Source organism: Ptychodera flava, chromosome 13 (assembly GCF_041260155.1).
Source record: "Ptychodera flava strain L36383 chromosome 13, AS_Pfla_20210202, whole genome shotgun sequence".
Classification (NCBI taxonomy): domain Eukaryota; kingdom Metazoa; phylum Hemichordata; class Enteropneusta; family Ptychoderidae; genus Ptychodera; species Ptychodera flava.
Window position 1 is genome coordinate 20,177,196 of NC_091940.1, and position 24,737 is coordinate 20,201,932.

Genomic DNA, 24,737 nt, shown 5'->3' on the forward strand with positions numbered 1-24,737 from the left:
TGAGGGGTTGGACATAAATGGCACACACAGAAGTTAGTTAAAGACCGACTGGACAAGAAAAGGAAAGAAGGAGGGCGAACAAAAAGAAGGAAAGAAAGAAAGAAAAGCAGGAACGAAGGAAGGAAGAGGAAGGAACAAGGAAGAGGAGAGAGAAAGAAAAATAATAGAAGAAAGAAAGACAAACTAAAAACTTGGTATTCCCGAATCCCTGGATTTGTTCATTCCAGTGTTATAAAGGTATATGACTATGATCTTTAGTGAAAAGGCGTTTTCAGCGACTTGCAGATAGGTTGACAATAGGTAATGAAACACTCATACGAGAGAGAAGTTGTTCAAATGTTTATTTTGATTGCCGTAAAATGAGAACAAAGACTCAAGGAAAAAACTACGTAACCGTGATTATTTGAAACTGAAATGAATATTGAGGAAGTCATTTAAGTTACTCTTCTTCGATTTTCAATAGTAATGATTGATATATGCAAATTACTAGTGGGTCAAATCGTCTGGTAAACCATCAAAACATTAATGATTCATTGGCGTAAGGGAGCCGCCACAATACCGCCACCACAGTTCCCGTTGAATACAAAACGAACACAAAATTTAAATTAAAGCTCCATAAGCTTTATCTTTTGGCTATTTTTTCAGAACTTTTGTTTTGTGGTTTCCCTACACTTTCTGCATTGAATCCCTAACTGTAATTTAATGCCAAGTATTTAGCATATCAGGACAACCTATATGAGTATAATCTACATTGTTATTGTTGAAAATTGTATTCAAGTCCGGACTAGAATTCATTTGTAAACAATAAACAATGATCACTACACACATACAAGTTGTATTGACAAAAAGAATACTCGAAATTTCAGCATGACAAACGGATTAGGGTCAGACACGGTAGTTGATATACAGAAGCAGAATACTGAAAAACTTGCCACAAGTTACAGCTTATGTCCCTTTAAATGCTGAACATGAATTTCATATTGGATTTGTCCCAGGAAAGTATCCTCTCGTGTTCATTAAATGCCGTCATACTTGGTCTCACGGTCACAATCTTCGTGATCGCACACACAGCCCTCTGGGATAGCTGTGGCCTTGGTCAGGGCAATAGTTGAGGCGTTGTCTGTAAAACAATCGTAAAATCGTTTAATATAGACAGCAGACTTTTTTAGCAGGGGAGGTGTTAAAAAAACAATAAAAAGCAACGAGATCTTTTGTCATGACAGTAACGTCATGGAGCAAATAATTGAATCAACACCGAACAACTAACACTTACATGTAAACAAACTTCGGTGAAGTACTATGCGTGCAATCTTCTGTACATTCATTCAAATAATTTTACATGTAAAGAACACATTTTGTATTGCGCTTTCCTTGTCATATTTGTTTTACTTAAGGAGAACAAGTTATGGTAAAAGTATTGATAAGGATATTCATATTTGTTCCGGTATTTCCTCAAGTTTAGCTTTCTTTTCTCCGAAACCTACGGGAAAAATACGACAATGTAGTTCTTGTTTGCATGGACAGGAAACTTTTTACCGTAACCTTTGCACTTTCTTAAACACTGAAAAACGGGGACCACGTTTAATTGAGTGAAACCCATGTTCTAATTACACACGATCATTCCACTCGTCGAGAATTTTAACAATTTCGTCCGGAATGTGTTAGACTTTAACGAACGAAGTATTGTACATGTATGTGTATACAAGTCACAAGAACTGATGTTACCTCGTCCAAGGGAGACCTCAGGCGGTGAGCACTTAAAGGCGACATCTACCGTTCGGAAGCTGGAAGATTTGCAGAGTTTAGGACAGGTGAGATACTTTTGTGTACTTTTGCAGTTCATTCCATCATGAGTTTTCGTCAGGTATTCAGCCCTCCCCTTGCATGCTGTAATTCACAGAACGAACGATGCAAATATGAATTAATTGGTTTAATGTTTCCGACGCAATGCGCAGACATATTTGTTTGGAAATTTCATAATGGGAATTTCATAAATGTTTGGAAATATTGCATCGACTCGTCAAAGCACTATGGTTTTAGAGAATCTAAACACATGATTTTGCAAGAAACGTTTGCATAGAAAAATTGCAAAAATTCTTGCATTGTGCTGTGCACAAATGCAATGGGTTGTCCCCATAATAGAAATACGCTAATTGATGGTAGATTTATACATGTTCGCAAGAGTCTATGATTTAGAGTTTTTAAGTAGTAAATTCCCCATTCCTCTCTACCTTCCTACCCCACCGCAACCCCCGACGATCGGCCGACGCCTGTCATCCCATCTCTCACGCAAGATATTTCGCTACGTTTGTCTCTCTGTCAGCTTTTATCTTGGTGAGTGTATGTCTGGCTGCCCGCCCCTCCCCCTCTCTCCTGTTCGTGAGGTATACTTCCATCCTTCCATTCCCTCCCTTTCTGTATCCCTCTTCCCCAAAATAGGGAATTATGAAAGGTTTTGAAAAATCTGAGACATTTAACACATACCACAGCTTTGACACGGTTTACTTTCAATGACACTGCCTTGACGACAGTCGCTATGGCGCTGGTCACACCAAACTTGAAGCGTTCGCCGTTGATATCCACCGCCACACTGAGATTTCGATTGACAACGGCCCCACTCAGACGCACCGATAGCGACACATTCTGTCGGCAAATGAGAAACAAGGCTCCCGCTACGTTAACAGGTTAAGATAGTTTCACTTCAATGAATTTGTTCGCAAAGTCACCTTGCCTCGCGTTGTGACGGACCGTACCATATCTGATCGAATATTTCCTCTATTTGCTCTTATTCCATTTTTAAGAGAGATTTAACTCGACAACTCACAAATTATGCTCTGATTCAGAAAGACTGATAAAAAATATGGCATGATTGGTAGATTTTATAGCATCTTATACGAGTGGATGCAAGGAGACATGGATTTGCTTGTATTACGTCATATTGCTATTTTGATTCTCACCATCGTTGTACTCGGCGTCCGGAAGCCGTTCTTTTTCGTCCATTGAACTGTTTTCCGTCTCGTCCCATTTACTCAGCAAAGTGTCGAGGTCACTATTCGTGAGTTTCAGTTGTAGTCGTCGAAAAGGTTCCTCGACAAGTCTTGCTCTGTGTGACATAAAATATGACACTATAATTACACATGGAATCGGATACTTCTATTGCAATACGACCTTTTTCTTTGGGAAGTAAACAACAAAACTTTGCATCACTGTTTGTCGAGTTTGACGTAATGTACCAGCAAAGCTTCCTTACATTTCAGTACTTGCTTATGACTTGAATCAATACGATTGCACTAGTACAGAACTTTGCGAGAAATTTGCGAGAAATGGACACTTTCTCGCTGTATTGCGAGAAGTAAGCGAGAATACATACTTTCTCGCGATCAAGCTGCGAGAACTGTGCTTTCTCGCATGCATCTGCGAGAAATTGAATTCTCGCAATCAATCAGCGAGAACTATGCTTTCTCGCTCTGCATCTGCGAGAAATTGTGGATTTTTTGTGAAATGCTTACACAGAAGAATACAATTTCTCGCAGATGCAGAGCGAGAAAACATAGTTCTCGCTGGTTGATTGCGAGAATTCAGTTTCTCGCAGATGCTGAGCGAGAAAACACAGTTCTCGCCAGCTGAGTGCGAGAAAATTATATTCTCGCTAAGTTATTGCGAGAAAGTATATATTCTCGCTTACTTCTCGCAAAACAGCGAGAAATTGTCCATTTCTCGCAAATTTCTCGCAAATTTCTGTACTAGTGTTGGTTACTCTAGGGAATTAAGTAATGAAGTTTTAATGTTTAATTTAAAAAAAATATTCCGGAGCCAATTTTTAATGAAGTGTTTCAACTAATTACCGATATGATGAAGTAAGATAACTGCTTCTAATGACATATATTCTATTTGAGGCTTTGCCGGGGATGAGCGAAAAATCAGCTCTTTGTAACGATGAATGATGGTGAAAACGTGCGCTCTTTCATTGATAAGCGGCAAACGATTTTGGGTCACTATTATATGATTGGTGTTCCGTTTATGTCGCTCAAAACAGGCCCGTGCCACTGACGTTCTACTGACGTAATATTAGAAAGTACGACCGGCACGTCTCGTTTTACTGTAAATGTATATACTCAAAGTTTCGGTGACCAACAAACGAGCACTTAATTTGGATGGATTCAAGCCCTCATGCCGTCTTTCCGCTTGGCTATCGTTAACTGTGTGGCTGCGCTTGGACCTCGTTCAAGGAAATGAAGAAAAATAATGTGCTTGAAACATTCTACCGTATATCTATATCCTTACATCTACCGGCGTCATATAATTTCAAGGCTAACTTTACTCAATCAAATTCACCCTATTCACAGATTGTCACTTTAACGAAGATTTAGCAAAATCTCAGACCCGAGTCAAATCTAGCCTGGCTGCACTCCGTCGAACATAGAATCCATATCCTAAAAGCTACAATAGATTGTGTACAAGAACAAAACAACTCAAAGAAAATGGACAATTTTGACATAAGTAAATGTGATATGTTATTAGTCATCAGTAACTGTTTGGTTTCAATTTCATACTGAGCAGATTCATAAGTGGATTTCAAAGCACAGTAACATGATGATTTACCTGGAAGCCCCGGTTCTCAGTCGGTATGTGATATTCAAACCATTACTGCCGTCGATCTCTCTACAAACACCATCGAAGTCGGGATAACCTTGTACGTCGATGCAGGTCTGAAAGAAATGAACATGCCTTTAGCTCTATTGGCTGTAAACGAGATATTAAAGTTAAAATTTGCTTTCAATCGGCAAAGTTCGTAACTTGTATACCAGACCACATTAGTTGAAGGTTACACAGTTCACCAGATCTTATAATTTTTGATTAAATTTCTTTAAAAATATATTCCATCTTCCGAAATATTTCTACATGACAATTAATTTCCCTGCTAACTCAGTGACATCATATTTACCGTTTCATTTGTTGAGAATGCATTCAAACTCATTTAGCGTTAGTCAGTATTCAAGTATATTCTTTGAATGACTATGCCTCCAACGTCATAAAATTATTATTGAAATTTCCTGGTATATAATAATAAAAAAGAAAATTGCTCGCCATCGATATCTCTAGATCTGCTCTTGCCAAAACACTCCAAAGCCAACGGGCGATAATTTTCTTCTGGCGTTGTATAGTTCAAAGTAGTGTGATGTATACACCATCGCTGTCTAGCCTGGCAGAATTTTGCGACAATTTAAGTTTTTTTAAGGGTTTAAAAACATGAAAAGCCCTAGATAAATGATAAATAGATATAATTATTGTTTTCCTTTCAAATTAGTGTGCTCTGTACTTGAACTGTGACGACATGCTATTTCATCTTGGAATGCGACACGATCATACATCTTACTTCTTGGTGAAGACTTCCAAAGTCAACATTCTTCGCAACTTCATCTTCGTCTTCTCCCTTCTTCCATCGGAGGAAAGAAGAAAAGTTGAATCTAACAAACAAACATAAAACCAAAACGAGAACGGATAAGCAATATAATAATTATCACAATGAAAATAATCGTAGTTTGTGTTGACACTCTTTTGGTGACACACGAATGACACTGCGACCAACACGATGAACTCTATGCAAGGACGGCGGCCATGTTGCTTTGAGTTCACTGAGCGGGTACGTCTTTGAATCTGTGAATCTGTTAAGTCGCCGGAAGTCAGTAAAATACAATGTTCAGCCGTTGTTGTTGTTGTTCGATTATATGTGTTTACTTGGTGCTTTTGGCAATAATGGTTCCTCAAATATCCCCTGTGTGCGATACTGTTTGCATACTATTGCCAAACTTATGGTCGTGGTCCTGTCCTGCAGCACTACCAAAAAATCCTATCGAAGTATGCAATCCGAAGCCCTTCATTCTACATTTTCCCCCAGCGAAACACCTGGACATCTGTGCCGTGGCTTTCAATTGTACAGAAAATCAATCATATAAACTACATTTCCTTGAGTCTTTGCTTGGCAATATTGAAATGTAATCAGCGGATCTTTAAAATAAACTAGTGTCACGTTTGAAAAAAAATTGTTGGCACACGCGAGTCATGAAACCACTGAAATCGGGGAAAGGGGGTTGATATAGCGCCCTCAGTAAAAGTTTATTAACAACCAATACATATGAAACAGACATATTAATTCTTGACGTTTCAAGTATTCTGACACGTGGTAGTAGGACTCGTGCATGGCGTCGTTTCCCCTTTTTTCTTCTTCGTAACCTAGTCACCTTCACCAAATTGAAGATATTGTTAGCCTTACAAGACTTAACTCCAAAGGTGTGGAAAACTTGGTGCAGAGACAATTCATTCCAAGAAGTTTGGCACTGAGGCTCTAAAAATATCAAGTGTTTCTGCAATCGCAATGTCTGTAGGTAAATTAATCCTGTCCTTGATAGTAGCCTCGTTTATAGATATGGGAACTTGATACGTTTTTGCAATCAATTTCTCTTGTGAATCTGGTCGGAGGCTTCAGAAATTTATTTTTCTCGATATCTACTAATCGTGTACTAATTTTGAAAAAAAAACATTGCAAGCCTCGTCGCCTCTTGACATGAAATTTTGTTCATATTGGAAGAGTCACTTTTGGTCTGGCCAGAAGGTTATAGTTTTTGAGTTTTTCTTTTTTAACACCAACCTTTTGCTGTAACCACTGACGTCGTTGAAGTTGACCTTCATGTCAAACTTCAGTGGCTTATACGACACGCTGGTGTTGACGGAGGAGTGATGGAAACCGTTGGAGGCGTTGAACTTGACTCCCGACGATACCAGATAGCCATTCACGCCTATCTCTCCATCAGCGTGAGCCCAGAAACTTGAACACAAATGAGAAGAGGCGGTGAAGTTTACTGAGTAGGACCACTAGGTCTGTTGGTGGAGAGGGTTAATATTGGGGGGGGGGGGGGGGGGGAAATCTTCGGAACATAGAACAAAATATTGCCACCGAAACTGCTGCGAAGCTGTTTTTGCAAAAGGGTATTTATTTGTTAGGGGGATGAAAAAGCGATTTTTTGAAAATATGCCTTGTAAAACGGTCCCTCCACGTGCTTGTGACAAATTGTCGAATTTTGAAACGCAAAACATAGAATGTCCGCAGCCCGACGACCCCCTTAAGATTTTATTGTACATCCACAGTATATTTCGGTGTTTGTGATAAAAACGGTTTCAACACTTAATTGCGTTATTATGATCTCTGCGTCTGCATATCTGTTGGAATCGTGAAAGATTACAAATTCTGTTAGAGTTATACAACCCAGAACGTTACGGACAATGCTTGCAAAGTACCTTTGAAAATTTTTAAACTGTAAAGATCAGCGATACATGCAGTATTTTTTTTCTTCGTCAAGCGAAATGCGTGACAAAGACAAATAAATTAATTATTCACGATAAACGATTCTTGATATACTCCCTTCATCTCTCATTTACAAAATAACTGACCTAGAATTCAGCTGCATGGTCATCTCGGAGTCCTTCACGTTCAACTGCCCGGTCATACTGACCATGAACCTTGACCCCCTGTCGACTCGAGCTGTGAACGGCAGTCCTAAACTGGTTGGCATGGCCAACGCGGTGTAGTACATCTGCGTCGTTTCGTTGTAAACCAGCGATTCGCCAGCCTGGAGTCTGCTCAACAACTTCGACATCTCCTTGATGTCTTTGTGAGAGAAGTACACTTCCTGACCGAGAAGCACCACGTAGAAAGACATCTTCGGCTTCAAAATTTGCCTCTTGCACTGCGAACTTGATCTGCCCACCTGTCAAAGTGCGGAGGAAAAGTTTGGCAGTGATGACATTATTTAATGCGAATAAGACATTGCGATGAATGATACGCGTCTGTTGTAATGAACACTGGGCGTAGCAGGGGCGGCGGGGTGATTGTTGAGGACCTATTTCGTTTTGTCAGTTACTCTCTCAGTGTGACGCAAAGTTTTGACCGATGAAAAGGATGGTAAACAACAGTTTCAATAATGACATTTTTTTCAAACACTTTGAACAACTACATGAAAATATCATAAATTTAAGTGCAACAGATAATAATAACCCATTTTTAATTGATACACAGTTAGACGGCTGCGAATTTTAGATAAAATGCTACGACTGTTTCTCTTTAACAAAATTAAACAATGTGATTTAAAACATGGATTTCAAGCCTTCGAAATACAGCAAATGAAAAATCAAGATTTCATGGCAGAATAGTTATTACGACAAATGCCCTAAGACTTACCTCCTCGGAGACCTCGTCTTGTTCTGATGATATCAGCATTTCGAGTGAGTCGTCGCCAGAGGGCGAACTATATTTATCACGATTGTTGGCTCCGTTCTTGTACGCTCGGAGGAGAGGATCAACTCCCTCGAGGCGAAGTCCTACCTAGAGGTCATTGACATCAGAGATCGACCATTAGGTCTCTCAAGGGCTGATCACTGGTCAAAACATTTGAAAAATCTCGAAAGCTAAAATGGCTAAAAGAGTTCATCAACATAACAACATTTGCAGCCTTGCCACTTTTACTAGAATTCCAGGGAAAGAAATAATCAATTATGTCATGCCCTGCAAAATCCGGAAAAAAGTCTGTATTTTGACCACCCTATCAAAAAATCGTTTGAGCAATCCCTCAGTAAGTGTTCACGGAATACAACAATTTATATAGCTATTTTGTTTACATATATTTCACATTATAAAACACAAACATATCTTATTTGTTAAATAAATCGACGTGACATACGTCACTTCACATAAATACTGATTGATTTAAAAAAAAGATGCGGTGAAAAATAATTCTTCAAGTAATCTTACATCTCACTGAAAATAATTAGAATGCAAAGAATTTTATTTGTTGTTTTGTCTCGAAAAACCAACATGGAGTAGAACGTCATGCAAATATCGGGTTCTGCAAATCTGATCAAATTACCTCGACGAGATTTGATTCGAATCCCATGACATCATTCATGTCCATCAGGTTGAGTTTGATTTCACGTGGCAGTGGACTGTTTACGTCATAGATCATGTGACTATCCAGGACAGCTGTAAGAGAAAGTGGAAAAGTCACGAAAGTCCCGAATATTGAAACATACGACAACCATGTGTATTAACCCTTTCTTCGCAAGATTTTCGTATATCACAGTGGTTCACAAAAGGGTTGCTGGACCTAAATAAAGGAAAACGAGGCGGGGGGGACTTAGCTTCATTCATAGGCCTAATCTTGAATGAGTAATTCAAAAAGTAAATTTAATCATCAGCACTTCTTAGCAAAGATTGAAAAGTCAGTTAAGTATACAAGGCTGACGACTGTAAACACTTATAGGAGGGCTCAATCTCAGGTTTTGGAAGTTGTAGCGAAAGTGGCGAAGGTTGACATTTCATTTTCACTTACATGGCAGGGTTGTTGTACCTCACATGTACTACCCGAATACGTAAAACCTGAACTAACCTGCAATACTAACAAATATTGAACCCAAGAGAATTACATATCAAGTTGATGTTATACATAGCGTTGATTATTACAATGGTCAACAATAGAATACAATCCCACTTCGATATTAAACGCAAGCACTATCAAAAAAACATTCATATTTAACAGAGGGTAAAATTGCACACCTTCATTGCCAAAGGGCGTGGAGGACGCGGATGACGTGTTGAACTTGATCGCTCGCGTGTCACGTGGGCATTCGTCACCGAGACGATGGAGAACTTCATCATAGACATTCAACCTGGAAGAGTGTAAAAACATGAAAATGAAGACAATCAAATACATGTAAAACATAACTCGTCCGAAAACAGAAAGTGAAGAGAATTTGGAATTACTGCTGGGTACTTGAAGAAATTAATTTCAAAAAAACTTCGGGTTGTCGACTCATTTGTATCATGACATTAGGTAATTTACTGTAGATTATCAATGATTGGACGATTGGCATTAACGACCACTATACCTCAACGTCAACTGCGTAATTGCCATTATTAACCTTACGTTCGAAATGGCAACCCGAGAGTTTATTCACTCAGTACGTAACTTCCTTGCACACTCATTTGTAAGCTTGCATCTAATTTGGCGAGGCTTGGTTAAACAAGATTAGGATACAGGATCTTAGATAGAAGTTTGAAATATGGTTAAATTTTTCCCTCCATGTACCTGCGTTCCTGACCAGGAAAATGGGAGTAAGATTTCTTCGCTGTGTCCAGGTATGTGCAGATATAGTTTGTCATGTCGACGCTCGCCTCTCTCTTCAGGGTTGGACTGATTCTGTTGACGACTTCGATCGACGGTTTCAATTCCATCAACATCACAAATGCTGCTACTCTTATCTCAATCGGATTTGTGTCGTTTTCGAACAGGAAACTCATCTCGTTCATGACCTAACGGTGGGAATAGAAGAATGATAAATGATAGATGGAGGCGCCCTCTGAGTTCGGTGGGCAGGCAGACAGCGCGCCAGACAGACAGACAGACAGACAGATAGACAGAAAGGGAAATACAGAGACAAACTGAAACAGAAAAATTATAGATTATATGTGTGTGTGTGTTGTGAGAGAGGAGAGAGAGAGAGAGAGAGAGAGAGAGAGAGAGAGAGAGAGAGAGAGAGAGAGAGAGAGAGAGAGAGGGAGATGGCTGTTGAATTTTATTTGTGTTTGTTGTATTTGTCTTCCACGTAACTATGGAACTATGGGTAATACAATTGCATGTACCTCGACTGTTATTTTGTCAGCTGGTACTTTCCACGGACTGTATATGGCAGTGGATCTGGTCTCCAATGTTGGGCATTCTCTGGCACATTTCATCATCAAGGGAAGAATAGAAGACAGGCCGGTGTTCATCAAACCCTTTATTCCCATCAAGGTATTCACTTCATTGTTTTCCTTCCATGACTTTGTGAAGAAGGACACCAGGAAATTCTTGGCACCTTCTACCGCGTCCTACGGGGCAAACACAACGAAATATTGTATGGGAAACTATCAGATTAGCATCAAATCGTGAGTATGTCAGGAAAGGGAAGTCAAACTTTCAATAGTACTGAGCGCTCAAAGAATGGATGCTTTGACGGCCTGAGTTTGATGAGTTCACTCAACAACAGGGTCACAAGCAACGGCAAAGTGCAGATAAATGCGGGCCATGTTTAAGAAAGTCAGGGACAAATAGATAGTCAGCAAGTTGAATAAAAAGGCGGTCTGAATTTCACTCCTCACCATTGTGGTGACGTTACAGAACAGCAAGTTACTCAAAAGTCTTTTTGCAGTGAAGGTTGTATGCGCCCCGAAAATGAAATACTTAAACTTTTGCTCAAACTCTTCTCAATGAAACTTTCAACCACTCTCTCACCAAATCAAGTAAAAACCATGGTCACCCTGCAAAGTTTGGTACAAGAGAAACAAATGCCTTAACATTTGCCAATTTTTTACAAATTCAAAATTGCCACAACCCCAGTGTTAACTCTAAAGGGAAAAATACAAATTTCAATTTTCAAAAAAAATACGACGATGTTAAGTGCTCTTACTCCAAGAGCTTTAAAATGAACCTCCGCAAGTGGTAGACCAGAAAGGTATTGTTAAAGAGGCACTCCCACTTTGTAACATTTTTAAAACACATTTTTTTAATGCCAACGGTCGATATTTGACTTGGCGACTGCGCGCGGATCGCGAGATATCGATAAAAACATGTCATTTCCCGAGCGTATTTTTCACATCCCGGAGTTTTACGATCGTTCTAATTTTGACTCGAAATCCCCCGTAGGTTTGTTGTTGTGCTGATTGACGATATTCTAGGGAGTCTACAATAAGTTCGAACGACGCAATTAATTTACTTCCCACTGCAAAGACTTTATATACAGCATTATGCCTTTACCTCTGGTAAGTTTTTAAAAAATTCTCCTTAGTTTTTGTCGTTTTCATTATTTTAAATCGGTTGTATTATATTTCCAACCAAACCACATAAACATCAGTTTTACATGTCAAATATTAGCCGCCTCCGATGACTACATTTTGTCGTCTGCCACACAGTACGCCGCGCGCGTGGTATGCGCGCGTGGCATGCGTCTATGCATATCACGCGGCGGCCGCTATGTATCAACCGCACGTAACTGTGCTAGTCACCTTTGCCAATTCTGGTGGAATCAGCAAAAATTGTTTTTCGTTTATACGCCTAGTCAGTAAGACTCAGCTTTCTCCCACAGGCCATGACCGATCACCGACGCAAGTGGTACTGAGGCGTACAGCAGCGTCAGCGTAGACTCGTACTCCATAGCTTAGTTGACAATGATACCAGTGCCGAACGTTCGATGTTCGGAAGCTGAATTTAGGTGGGCCACCGGAATTCAAACTTTTACTTTTTTGAAGACATGTTTTTATAGATATCTCGCGATCTGCGCGCAGTCGCCTCGTCAAATATCGACCGTTGGTATTAAAAAAAGTATGCTTTAAAAATGTTACCAAATGTGAGTGCCACTTTAAGTTTGAGAATCCGAATATCTGTCCCCGAGCGTGTTCTGTCTTATTACGGCAACAACTCTATTATGCAAGAAATGAAACCAACTTTCTGCTAGGCAATGACTCAGTTTACACAGTTCGAAGCCACTTTTAAATTCATTTAGGAAAAGACTTGTATAATCTCACCGGCATAGCAGCTTCATCGACTTCGTGATTTGTGATGAAGTTGGAGATCATTGAACCCAAGGTCAGCAAACTTTGATCTCTCAGGAAGGGTTTGGTACGAGCGATGACCTAATGTACATGTAAAGATAAAAGGTGTATTTAGCGACATATTCAGCGACTCTTAATTATAAATTATTGCTAGACTGAAGTATTTCATCTGATTTAACTGCTGCCAACCTTTCACGAAACACTTCAGCCCAGTGCCGGCATGTGCATCTGCCGGCGACCCTTCTGAGCAATGATCTCTTACCAGTACATCGTTGATCATTTCGCCTGTTGGGTTTGTAGCGATGGCGATACCACGAAGATAACGCTTGGCCTGGCTGTCATCAACCATACCCGACACGATCTGGTCGGCCATCAGTTTAACTGCTACAGATGTGTCCAGGCTAGACAAGACTTCGCTGAACGTGTCCCTGGAAAACAGAGCACATGGCATGTCACGGCAATGCCGAATACACGAGAGTACGCTGACATAAAGTGAGACCAGCCAAGAGTAGCATACTGGCAACATTCTGAAACAATAAACATTCTGAAACAAAAAAACATCGACATCATAACCACCACCACCACAAAACCACCACCACCACCACCACCACCACCACCACCACCACCACCACCACCACCACCACCACCACCACCACCACCACCACCATCATCATCATCATCATCATTAGCGTCTTCTGCGTCGTCGTCGTCGTCGTCGTCGTCATCATCATCATCATCATCACTACAACCACTACCACCACCACCATCATCATTATCATCGTCGTCGCCATCATTATCATCATCATCATTACCACTGTAATCCCAATCACCATCGCCAAGCCACACTATAATTACCTGGATGTCTTGTCAGAAGATGTATACTTCTCATAGATATGCAAGAGTTTGCTTGCAGACGACTGACGGAGTGTTTTCACCAGGTTCATGAACAAGGCAGGTTCCCTCGCAGTCGGATATCCACCGCGTTGAATCTCCCCTATGTACTCTGTCATCAACTCGTCGAACTTTGATACATATAGAATTATTAAAAAAATGGCAAGAATGATTGATTTGTTACACAGAACGGCAACGGCGAAAAATGCTCTGTTTATAGTTATGTACGAAGTCAGCTTTGTCTTTCTTGCGAAAACGAAGAATAGACAGCCACGCAGTCATTGCAAGACGTTTCATTCGTGGTAACCCGTCCCTGAACACATATCAATGCCATAAACAGTTTCATACCGTTGCCCAATACCGAGTCATTTGGTAAAGAACTTGCCTGATTCGTATCCAAGTTTTGTAAAAGAAAATCACAGGCTGCGAGTTACCTTTGGGAAAGATACTTGCTCGGGGTCCACAATGTTCCCTGGCTTTGGAGCATCTACTGGTTCCGCTGTTATACTATATGTACGCCAGTCAGGTTTAGCTGAAGAGAAATTTGACAATTCCTCTTTTCACAGTTCAAGACCGTAATCATGTAGTTGTTATGGGTTACACACACAGGCACAGAGCATTGTAAAACCCAACTGACCGGAAAACTAAACCACATAACTATATACCACCACCACCATATGATGGGTCGATTTTAAGACACAGCTAGGAACAATTCTATGATTTTTACCCCCCCCCCATCCCCGGACATGCACCTACACCGTACACTTGACTAAGCCTAAACTGTAGGGTGAATATGTAGTTGCACTGTAAACGTCATGAGGATGGACGCCTCTTTGACAATTAGCCATCGAACATTCTCATCGATTTTCTGATGTAATAACTATGACTTTTGATCTTGGATCTTTCACAGAAAGCTATTCTATGCCTGTCACTCTACGAGCTGCGCAACGAGTTGTTTTTAGCGATGGTTTCACACTTCGCGTTCTGTTACTGGACATAGAGAACAGAATCAAGCGGATAACTTGTGTATTGTCACAGACTGTCTAGCCTCGTTTGCCAACCGAACGATTTGCTCGATCATTTGTCAATAGTTGATGACACTTCACATTCAATTTAACAGGACTCCACCTTGATGTAAAACGTTTTCACATGATTCTTTACCTGATAGTGTCGATATAGTAGGCTCTGCTGCCACCAGTTTCAAACTTTGTCTACAGAGACACAATATCATTTGTAAGTAAACATCTGTAAACACACTAGACAACCACATCATTTCAGGCATGCAAATTGCTTAATGTACAAATATAATACTATCTCCATGTTATAACCGAACTGATGTTTATCATGCAGTGGATTGTTATGCCGAAACAGATATAAATCCTGGTTGTTATGCCAGACTGGTACAGTATAGTGTAAAAATAAAAACCAGCGTAGTAGGGATCAAGTCTTGCAAAAATTAATATTGCCATCGTCACCTAAAATTAACGACTTATTCTGTGTCGTAGAGCAAAACAGAAGCATATAACGTTTGCACAACGTTTGTCATCGCTCGTTGACCTCCTTGATATTTTCTCATTTCTCCCTGTCGCAGTCCAAAGGCACAGCAGGCCAATTCTCCCATGACCTTCAACTCGCCTCACATTAACAAAGCAGGGGAGTGATAGCGTGAAGTGGTGACCTTTCAAGATTGAAATCAATGTTACCACAATAAATGACAACAGACCTACCTCACAGTAGTGTTTGAAACCAGGTAAAGGTCAGAGTCCTTGTCCATTTCGCCATCGAATAGGACATATTCCTCCAGTTTTACCTCCTCAACTACCTTGTTGGTGTAAACGTCATCGTTTGATCCAAGTATTCTCAATTTGATGCTGGTTTGACTCGCAGATGTAAACTTATCTGGCTGAAAAAAAGAAAAAAAATGTGTAATGTTTTCATTCCCCTAACATTAATATCTTAGTGCTGAGCGGTCATACCAGAAAATATTCAAGTTTCGCGTCGGATTGACCATTGTAAATTTGCATCGCAGACAGCAAAACCCAGTATTTTGCCTTTTTGTCATTGATTTTGTTCCTGCCTCCAAACTGAAACCCAAGCTTTTGTTAAAACTTTCCTCAATCATTCCCTTTCTATATCAAGAACTTTTGTTCAAACTTTCCTCAACCATTCCCTTTCTATATCAAGAATAAAAACAAAGTGTCGCCGTGCACAATTTAGTACTAGAGAAACAGGTATGTAAGGGTGCCGGAAATCGACAAGTGCGGGGCCAAAGTGAGGGCTAGCACAATCAAAGTGCGAGCGAATGTGAGGGCTTGAAGTGAGGGCTCTCACAATCAAAGTGAGAGCGTATTTGAGGGTTGAGACTTGCGAAAATCAGTACTAAATTCACCTTGATCGAATGAAGATGAGCGAACGGCTAATAAAGTACATGACGTCCCTGACGGAAAAAACTACCAAATTTTCAACGTCACCTGAAATTCAAAATGGCCGTCATGGAGAAAAATCAATTTTCACTAAAATAAGACGTAACAGCGGAAAGCACATTTATTTTCTCCACGATAATCAAAATGAGTACCTACGAGTGATATATCAGAAAAGTATTATGAATTAAAGTAATTTTCAATACGATGGAATGGTATATATATATATATATATATATATATATATATATATATATATATATATATATATATATATATATATATATATATTAATAACGGTCTATGAATGTCTGTCTATAATATCCATCTATCAATCTAAGCTATTTACATATCGTTAAACACATCAAGTGCATAACATATATCTATTCACACACAAACAAATATGCATATGATATATATATATATATATATATATATATATATATATACACACACAAACAAATATACATATGATATATATATATATATATATATATATATATATATATATATATATATATATGTGTGTGTGTGTGTGTGTGTGTGTGTGTGTGTGTGTGTGTGTGCGTACTCTAAATTAAATAATCAATTATCATTACCATAGCATGGCATCCTCTACCAGGGAGTGTGCAATTTACGACGGCAGTGTGCCTACTGCAGTCTTTAGGATCCTTGGATTTCACCAATGTTATTTCATTCTTGTCCTTTTCGTTAGGTGTCACGGTGTAGTTGATCAAACAGTCACCAGTAACGTCAACCTTGTGATGAAATGCAACGTAACCGCACGAGGTCAAATTGTGACTCGAAATAACTATACAATGCAAGAGCCGAGGTACATGAATATTCCATATTGATTAAGGGTCATTAGCATAGAATTTTAATACCGAAACAATGCTCATTAACGTAATCTGCATATTTGAATATCATTATACCTCGCATCTTGCACTAATAGGCAATAACTTATCTATGTAAGCTTAAGCTTATGTTTCTTACTCGTTTCCGAACAAAATGGATAGATTTCACAAACTTCGTAAAAGACGCATATTTAATGCGTTTCAATACTTCAAAGGTACAGACTAGATTCCCATTACCTCGGGTATTTTGTATACATAAACATCTTTCTTTCCATCCTCGGAGCCTTTTGAGTAATCGTCTTGGTAGTGGACTTGAAAGGCACTGATGACACCCCTCTTTATATCTATAACCCACCGCGGCTCGTCAGGTGGCGCTATCACTTTTGCCACATGACCGTTGAGGTCGCTGAATTCGACGTGATGTTTTTCAAGGGCGGCCTTCATCTCGCTTTCTGATGCAGATTCTCTGAAGTCCCTGTCTTGTGGAGACTTTTCATATACTTTAACATTCTTCATCTGATGATAGGGGAATGAACAACGATGTGATAAGCCTTACTTTTAAACTTTCGAACTCATGAGATCTGCTTGAATTCATTTCCACGTAATCAGAAAGTTTATGATTTCCACAATTTTCGTGTCTGAAGTCGGGGGTATACTTTGTTCAACACTCTTTCAGCTTGTTTCTAGATGCGGAACTGTGTAAATGTCTAGTAAAAATGATACGAAACTGACTTGGTCATGTTTACACCAAGACAGCGACTCCCATTTATGTCCCTTTAATACTTTACGTCCAGTGCTAACGGTGCAACGGCAAGTCAAACGAAACAACCCCACGTTAAAAAATAATACCTGCAATTAGAAGAATATCCACTAAAAGTTCGCTTCAACATGCAAGCAAAATGTGAAGTACTAAATCCAAAAGACATAGAAGTTATTCATGTCGTGGTAATCTTCAAATTTTCTCCTTTTCTTGATTTCATAACTGTCGGGGGAAATATCATGCATTTTTCTCACCTCAAGTTGCCGCCTTTCATAAGGCAGTATTGTCAAGATTACATGGCTCTTTATCCTGAATGCAGAAGTTTCAGGTTCAGAAGTCTCTAAGTTTAACTTGATCCGTGACGTTGTGGTTGTTTCACCAACATACTCATATGTGATGCGTTTATGCGACTCTGGTCCTGGGCAGAACACAGAGGAAATAATCATTATGATTATATTATATTATCGTAGTGGTGTGGTTGTGTTTCATTATTGCATGCTCATTTTATGTCTGTTAAAATTCAGTGACACTGACACTGTTGGCGCTGCCCTAGCATTGCTTGCGTCATATAAGAAAGGTGTATATTACTACTATTACTTTATTTATTTGGAATTTTTGTTCAATTGTTATGTTATACTATACACTAATATTGCTAAAATCTGAAAAGAAACGTTTCGAAAGATAGGAAGGCTACGGGATCGAGTGACCTGGAACCGATCAAGGGGTGGGATGGGTTGTAGTGTGTCCTCTGGGGATGATAAAGGTTTAGACAATATCCTTGTGCTTCGGTTGGAATGTAGAAATGAATATTAGAACATCATAGAAGTGTCAATCGCTCCTATTTGAAAGTGTTGACTGTACAACTATAAAAGCGCAGGTTTAGTAAGTTTAGTATTGTAAAAATATTATTCATTGTTTTCCCCTAGACTGCCATGTATGGTAAATCAACATTTTCGGTGAAATTCCAAAATCAAATTCCTTGTACATATGCACTTGTAAGCACGCTATTCTAATCAAGTACATCTATATCAATTATCAAACGTCTATAAATGCAGAGTTATTGTTAGTTTTATATTGGAAGAAAATATTCGTAGCTTTCTCATAGCCTTCAATGTATGCAGGATCCGCATTTTCGGTGAAATGCCAAAGTCAAATTTATTGTTACACATATGCACTTGTAATCACCTTATTCTAATTAAGTACATTTATATCAATTATCCAACGTCTATAATGGACTGGTCAGTTTCTTCAGCCGGGGGGGGGGGCGGTGGATTCATGGGGGGGGGGGTCACCCTGTTTTTGACTTTGGTGATAGGGGGGGTCACCATGTTTTTGAAATGCCCAATAGGGGGGGGGTCAGTGTGTTTTTGAATTTTGACACAGGCTCATCATTGCCTAAAATGCTAGTGTCAGCCACAAAATTCATCATTCAGTTGTATTTTTCGGCGCGCCCTTCGGGCGCGTAACTTTAATAATCAGTCATATTTTTCAGCACGCCCAACTTTAACATATCAAGCATACATACATCAGAGATATCTGTATGTTCAATATTTTTCAGCGTGCTCTTCAAGCTCATTACTTTAATATATCATACATCTTTCAGCATGCCCTTCAGGTGCATGACTTTAATATACAAGGCATATATATCAGAGATATCAGGATGTTTCATATTTTTTGGCGCGCCCTTCGGGCGCCATACTTTCAGAGATATCTTGATGTTTGCTAAGTGAAAGTGTACCATTATGAAATCTGCATTTCATATGAAAAGGATGACAAATTCCTGATACTTTTCTGTTCTCTCAGTGAGAATTCAGTATGAGAAAGCAACATGCACAAATATTTCACAATATATATTTGATACAGTGACTTATTTTAGAGATAGAAAAATGACAAGATATCTTTCCTTCTCATTGATGCAATTATTTTCCTTTGTTTCATAGGTTTTCTGTAGAAAGATGCTTTTTTATGAACAAAATAACAGTTAAAAAAGGCAGTTTTTGTCATTATTAGCTGTGCTTTTATGGTTTCAATGTTACACAAGAAAAGGTCCTCTCAGACACTGTACACATCAGATTTGGCTAAAAAAGCTCTCTATGGCTCCTCAGTAGATTTAATTGGATGGTTGGCAAGTCTTAACACCCATCAAAGTTTTTGATTCACTGCTTTTTCCTCTTTGATATTAATGATTGACATCCATTTCTGTACAACAGTTCAGGACATCTGGTTACGCAGAGAAAGTGTGAAATACATTCACAGCTCATTCAAAATACAGCTCATTCAAAATGTACTGTATTTAAACTTTAAGATTGACACTTTAAAATTCCTATCTTACAACTGACATGTCAACAATTTCACTAAAACATAGAATGACTATTTAAAATATAAATATATGTAAATGTAAAATATATATATATATATATATATATATATATATATATATATATATAAGTTATGTCCATCTTTTGTTTTACCTTTGTCGCGCCCGGGGGGGGGGTCACCCTGTTTTAGAAATTTGGAATAGGGGGGGTCACCCTGTTTTCAAAATTTGGAATAGGGGGGGTCAGCCACTTTTTGACGTCGGCAAAAAATAATCCACCGCCCCCCCCCCCCGGCCGAAGAAACTGACCAGTCTATAATGGACAAATATCGTACCTTTACGTATTCTTTCACATGATTGCGATCACTATCTTGTTTGATCTTCTTATTTAGACGGAAATGATTGAACAAAAAATCTGGAAACCTTTATTAAAAATGTACGTCACCTCGATTTATTCCATCCACATCGCTAACTATTATTGTGATACATCCACATAGTTTTTCTGAAACATGACGTCAACCGATTGCGACCTATGCTCATTTTAAAATTATTGTTAATTGGATACAGGCGTTTTCATATTGTATATTACATTACCATTTGCTCACAATTTTCGTTTTGTGGCGAGAAAACGTTTCATATCTTGACATTTTGGCTGAGTTAGTGGTGTGAGATAGGTGAGTGCGCCGCTACTCTTGGGACTGGACTACGATTACCGATATATGCCGCGCCACACAGGTTATCACAGTTTATCTGCACTAGTAGTACTCTGAGATTGTATGAATGTTTATGTTTTGCAACTCTGTCCTCACACGCGTCAGAGTTCAGATAAAACAATAGATAAAGTATTGCATGGGTATATCAGTGGGAAAAAGTCATTGGCGAGCCTCTCTGCGAAAACTAATCAATCATTTGAAAACATAAACAGTAAATGTGGCACCGAGTTGGCGAAATTCCTATCGCCTTTTTGCGACTCAATCTTCGCCCTTTTCTCCAACCTGATACCACAGCTGATACACATATACATGAGCAAATGGAAATCTCACTAGAATTAAAGAGCTCAAATAATTCTGGAAACTCAGTGATTTTAACTCGATTCAAAGATAGAAGACTGAGTGGGAAGACTTGTGTGCTAAGCTCCATATTTCCGGCAAAATATTAATACGGTCGATCGTAAAACACGGCATTCAAGACAATGTTGCGCCGGGTTGTTGTCGAATGTTTTTGCGATCCAGTCAGAAACCCTTCGGTCTTTTTCGATCATGTACTATTCGGCGAGGAAATTTATTGTGGCCGACTGAGCACGCATGGTGTCGCTGGTTGTTTTACAACGTTCCTCGCTACCGCGTTTTGTATTTCTTTACGGGACAATGCAGTGTTCGGGTTAACGAACCTCACCTGATAATGACTATTGGGCAGATGACAGGGCCTTTGTATGCAAATTGCAACCTTTGGCATCGATCATGCCACGCGGAACAATTCGCTTGATCTGTTCTATGTTTAACTTCCTATTGAAAGAGTCAATTATTGATAATTGATATCAACAATATTTTGAAAGTCTGCCATCTCTATCGTGGTTTTCGGTAACGTAACAACAATTTTCTTTCCGACTCACAGTAATTTAAAACAGAAAAAATCCACAAATACAAAAACCCCCAAACAAAACAAAAAAGATATTTGTGTTGTCAAGACAACGAGATGAACACTTGATATTGCTTGAAATGAATTACTTTATTGTATCAAATTTCTTTGTCACTGTGGAGATTCATTGCATGACTTGCTGACGTAGCATATGCATACGCATGACTGCTGATCACGACCCAGTGTGAGACAAAGTGAAAGATTTGATTGACAGCAACCACGCACTATGCGTAAACAGAAAGGAATGCGACCGAATCAACGGCCAATTGCGGTCAAAACGTAATTAGAACCGGCAAAAGAGAAATATGATCGGCTAAACGATGATAAATGAATATTTTCTTTGTGCTGTGAGGAAGTCACCTATCATTTCTGTAAGATACATGTTTTGATACAGAGGACCCAGGTGCTTAAAATTGCGTGTTTGAGAATGTTTTCGCCGATTAAGGTAGCATGCACCTCGACGACGAAAGACAAACTTTTTCTCAAACTTTCCTCGATCAAATTTTCTATCCTAACCAACAATAAAAGCCGGAGGCAAAAGTTGGAACTTGAAGTAAATTACCTAAAATTTACCGATATTGGAAATACAAAATGGCCGCCATCCCCGTGTTATCTCTATTGGAGGAGGAAACAAAAGTTTCGATTTTGACACAAATAAGAAGGCGGACACTAAATCTGCTACAAGGGCTTCAAAATGAGCCCAAACAAGCGTTATCCGAGAAGATTATTGTAAAATTTTGAGAGTCCGAATATCTGTCCCGGAGGCGCTGTCTATACCTTGGACAAAGTTTCAAAAGAAAAGGAATATTGGTAGATTTGTGATGGCAACCCATTCGGTTAAGGACTCGGTCTGCGATCTATAAATCCATTATCTGCTATCTTTGCTGTCGTACATACCTGGTATGACATTTTAACTTAATAGAAGTTGTAAGTTAGACGCTTTGCTCTAGCCGTCGCGCAATAGCCGAATCTTAACCTTTCGCAGTTTAGGAAATATGTCACCGAAGCCGCAGTCATCAGTATTTTTGATTGCAAATCATTGAAGTAATGATTTGAATGAATGTATTTCCGTTTGATAAACCTTTGCTCCAATCAGTTTGACGTCAATTTAATTCAAGTACGCGCTAAGACAACTGTGACTTGCATTGAAACAACACAAAACAAAACAACTGTCCTACCGTTGTATTTAGAAAAGGAAAATGTCAAGTTTAATGTAAAAAAATTGTCCATCACATAATACCAAACAGGCAGAATCTACACCTCACCTGCTAGCACCAGAGTAACGCATAGTCCAAACGCCAGTAGTATTCGCATAGCGCCACAGCTTCTAGGTGCCTTAGCCGTCGTTTCGCTCCTTTCTTCCGACTGAAGTTTGACCGAACACCAGCATGTCTGTTATTGTTATTGGCACGAGAAGGAGACCTCAAACTTTGACCTCAAAAGGCGACGGAGAATGACTCACTTGGTCACAGGGAGCTTGTCGCTTAAACAGGCGACTGAACTATTGAGCGCAACTTGTTATATTACATATGAAGGGGACATTCGTGTATAGGGACATGTATACGACCCAAGGTTTTACACAGATGCATTGTATTTGAAATTTACAGACCAGTGTTCATTTTGTTTATGCTTTCTGAAACAAACAAATACGACAACAACAGTATTTTATATCTCTTCTCAATGTTTTCCAAAATTTCTTCATGATCATTGAACAGTGGGACGTTTTTTACAAAATTGTCAGTCTACGGAGCTACCTGGGATTGGATCGGCAACAGCCACCAATATTGATTTCGTGGTCATACGGTCATAGGTTGTCATAGTAGGACCTCAGTCTGTTATTAATGGTTGCATGAAATTAAATGAAAAATACAATCTACTATCGAGAGAACTTGCAGTCTCCGATGTTTACTGCATAGATTTACCCAAACACTTACAGAAAGTGTACAGAAAGTGGCTATGCCTGTTGAAAGTCAGAACAACCAGTATACCCTAGCTGAGAATAGATGAAAAGCTTGGCAACAACAACAACATCATATCTGACTGTAAGGTTAAAGTTGGCAAGATTCCGGGTAGACGACCTTGCCTGTGCTTTTTCTGTGTCCCTGTTTACATGTTCATTCGAAGCGATGAGTGTATTTTTGGCTAACCGACCATATCCTGAACAATCACCGGAAGTATATCCTTTGAACTTGTGCTGCTTCGTAGCAAACAACTACGATGGATGTTTACACTGAACATGACCCAGGTATTCGCTCCATGACGAGAAATACAAATATATTCTGTGTAGGTGGCAATTTATCCTTATTTTTCATCTGACAAATCACATTAAACAATGGGGACCAACTAAAACCTTTCCTTTCCCGTGTTGGAGCATTCAGTATCTTTGTCTTGGGTTGAAACTCTTCTTGTCCTTTGTAAGAATTAGTGAACTCCACAGATCCACTAAAATCAAAGACTGTCTTTATTGAACATGTTTATGACACCCACGCGCACCAATGCTGCAGTAAATTGGGTTGATTTCATCGATTGCTTTTTGGTTATTTTTCACATTGACGGTTCCATTAAAATGAGAAGTATTTGGCTTTGCATCACCGTCCGAAGATGTATGAAACAATAATTATGGAATTAAATCTAATTTTCGACATTAAAATGGTCACAAACGGTACTTATATGTGAGCTATTTTGACAATAATATATACAAGCAGAAAATAGTTTTTTTCTCCCAAGATCATGCCGTTTCACATGTAGTATATACAGTTTATCATCACTTACGATTTCATATATTGGAGTATCATGATAATCTCCATCTGACTCAAGCTCCAGCTCTAACTTGTGCTCACATTCAAGCAAAATTTTTCCCGTTGAAACATGTGCCACTTTCAATATCGTCGTACCACCAAAGATGCCAGTATGTATGCTCTTATAGAGGTCATAAAGATCGGCTATGAGACAGGGCTAGGCATATACACTGCTCAAAGGTCGCATGGGACCCATAGACCAATGTAAACAAGTACCATAATGGTGATTGATGAAAGTTAAAACATTTCTGTCATATATCTACATCGTATAATTTAAATGTTACAGCTATGACGATGAGATGCATCTAGATATCGTGCACAAAATACATTGTTTGTAAACAAGAAACTCGCACAGGAGCAGTTCCGACGACGGTTTTCCTTTAAAGTATCTTGCTCAAGAACAGAATGTTTCTGCCACG

The 24,737-nt window shown here is 39.2% G+C and overlaps 1 protein-coding gene across 1 annotated transcript; it reads right to left on the reverse strand.

Annotated features, from left to right (window-relative positions):
- Positions 1-326: 326 nt before the first annotated feature.
- LOC139147760 (vitellogenin-like) lies at positions 327-23,071 on the reverse strand. The gene is made up of 23 exons (XM_070718955.1): positions 22,786-23,071; positions 17,820-17,983; positions 17,043-17,321; positions 16,551-16,709; positions 15,259-15,434; positions 14,693-14,742; positions 13,966-14,063; positions 13,496-13,662; positions 12,903-13,068; positions 12,614-12,721; positions 10,694-10,921; positions 10,140-10,363; positions 9,608-9,720; positions 8,922-9,034; positions 8,237-8,380; positions 7,450-7,766; positions 6,650-6,826; positions 5,378-5,468; positions 4,603-4,709; positions 2,958-3,103; positions 2,485-2,643; positions 1,726-1,887; positions 327-1,120 (listed from the first exon to the last, which is right to left on the reverse strand). Exons 1-23 carry the CDS (start codon positions 22,832-22,834, stop codon positions 1,017-1,019), a joined length of 3,501 nt encoding a protein of 1,166 aa, XP_070575056.1. The 5' UTR covers positions 22,835-23,071; the 3' UTR covers positions 327-1,016.
- Between the last annotated feature and the right edge of the window lie 1,666 nt (positions 23,072-24,737).

Coding starts and splice junctions, on each gene's coding strand:
- LOC139147760 (XM_070718955.1), bottom strand. CDS start 22,834: ATGCGAATACTACTGGCGTTTGGACTATGCGTTACTCTGGTGCTAGCA. Junction 15,435..16,550: donor GTAGAGGATGCCATGCTATG/GTAATGATAATT, acceptor TCTTTTTTTCAG/CCAGATAAGTTTACATCTGC. Junction 1,888..2,484: donor TAAACCGTGTCAAAGCTGTG/GTATGTGTTAAA, acceptor TGTGAATTACAG/CATGCAAGGGGAGGGCTGAA.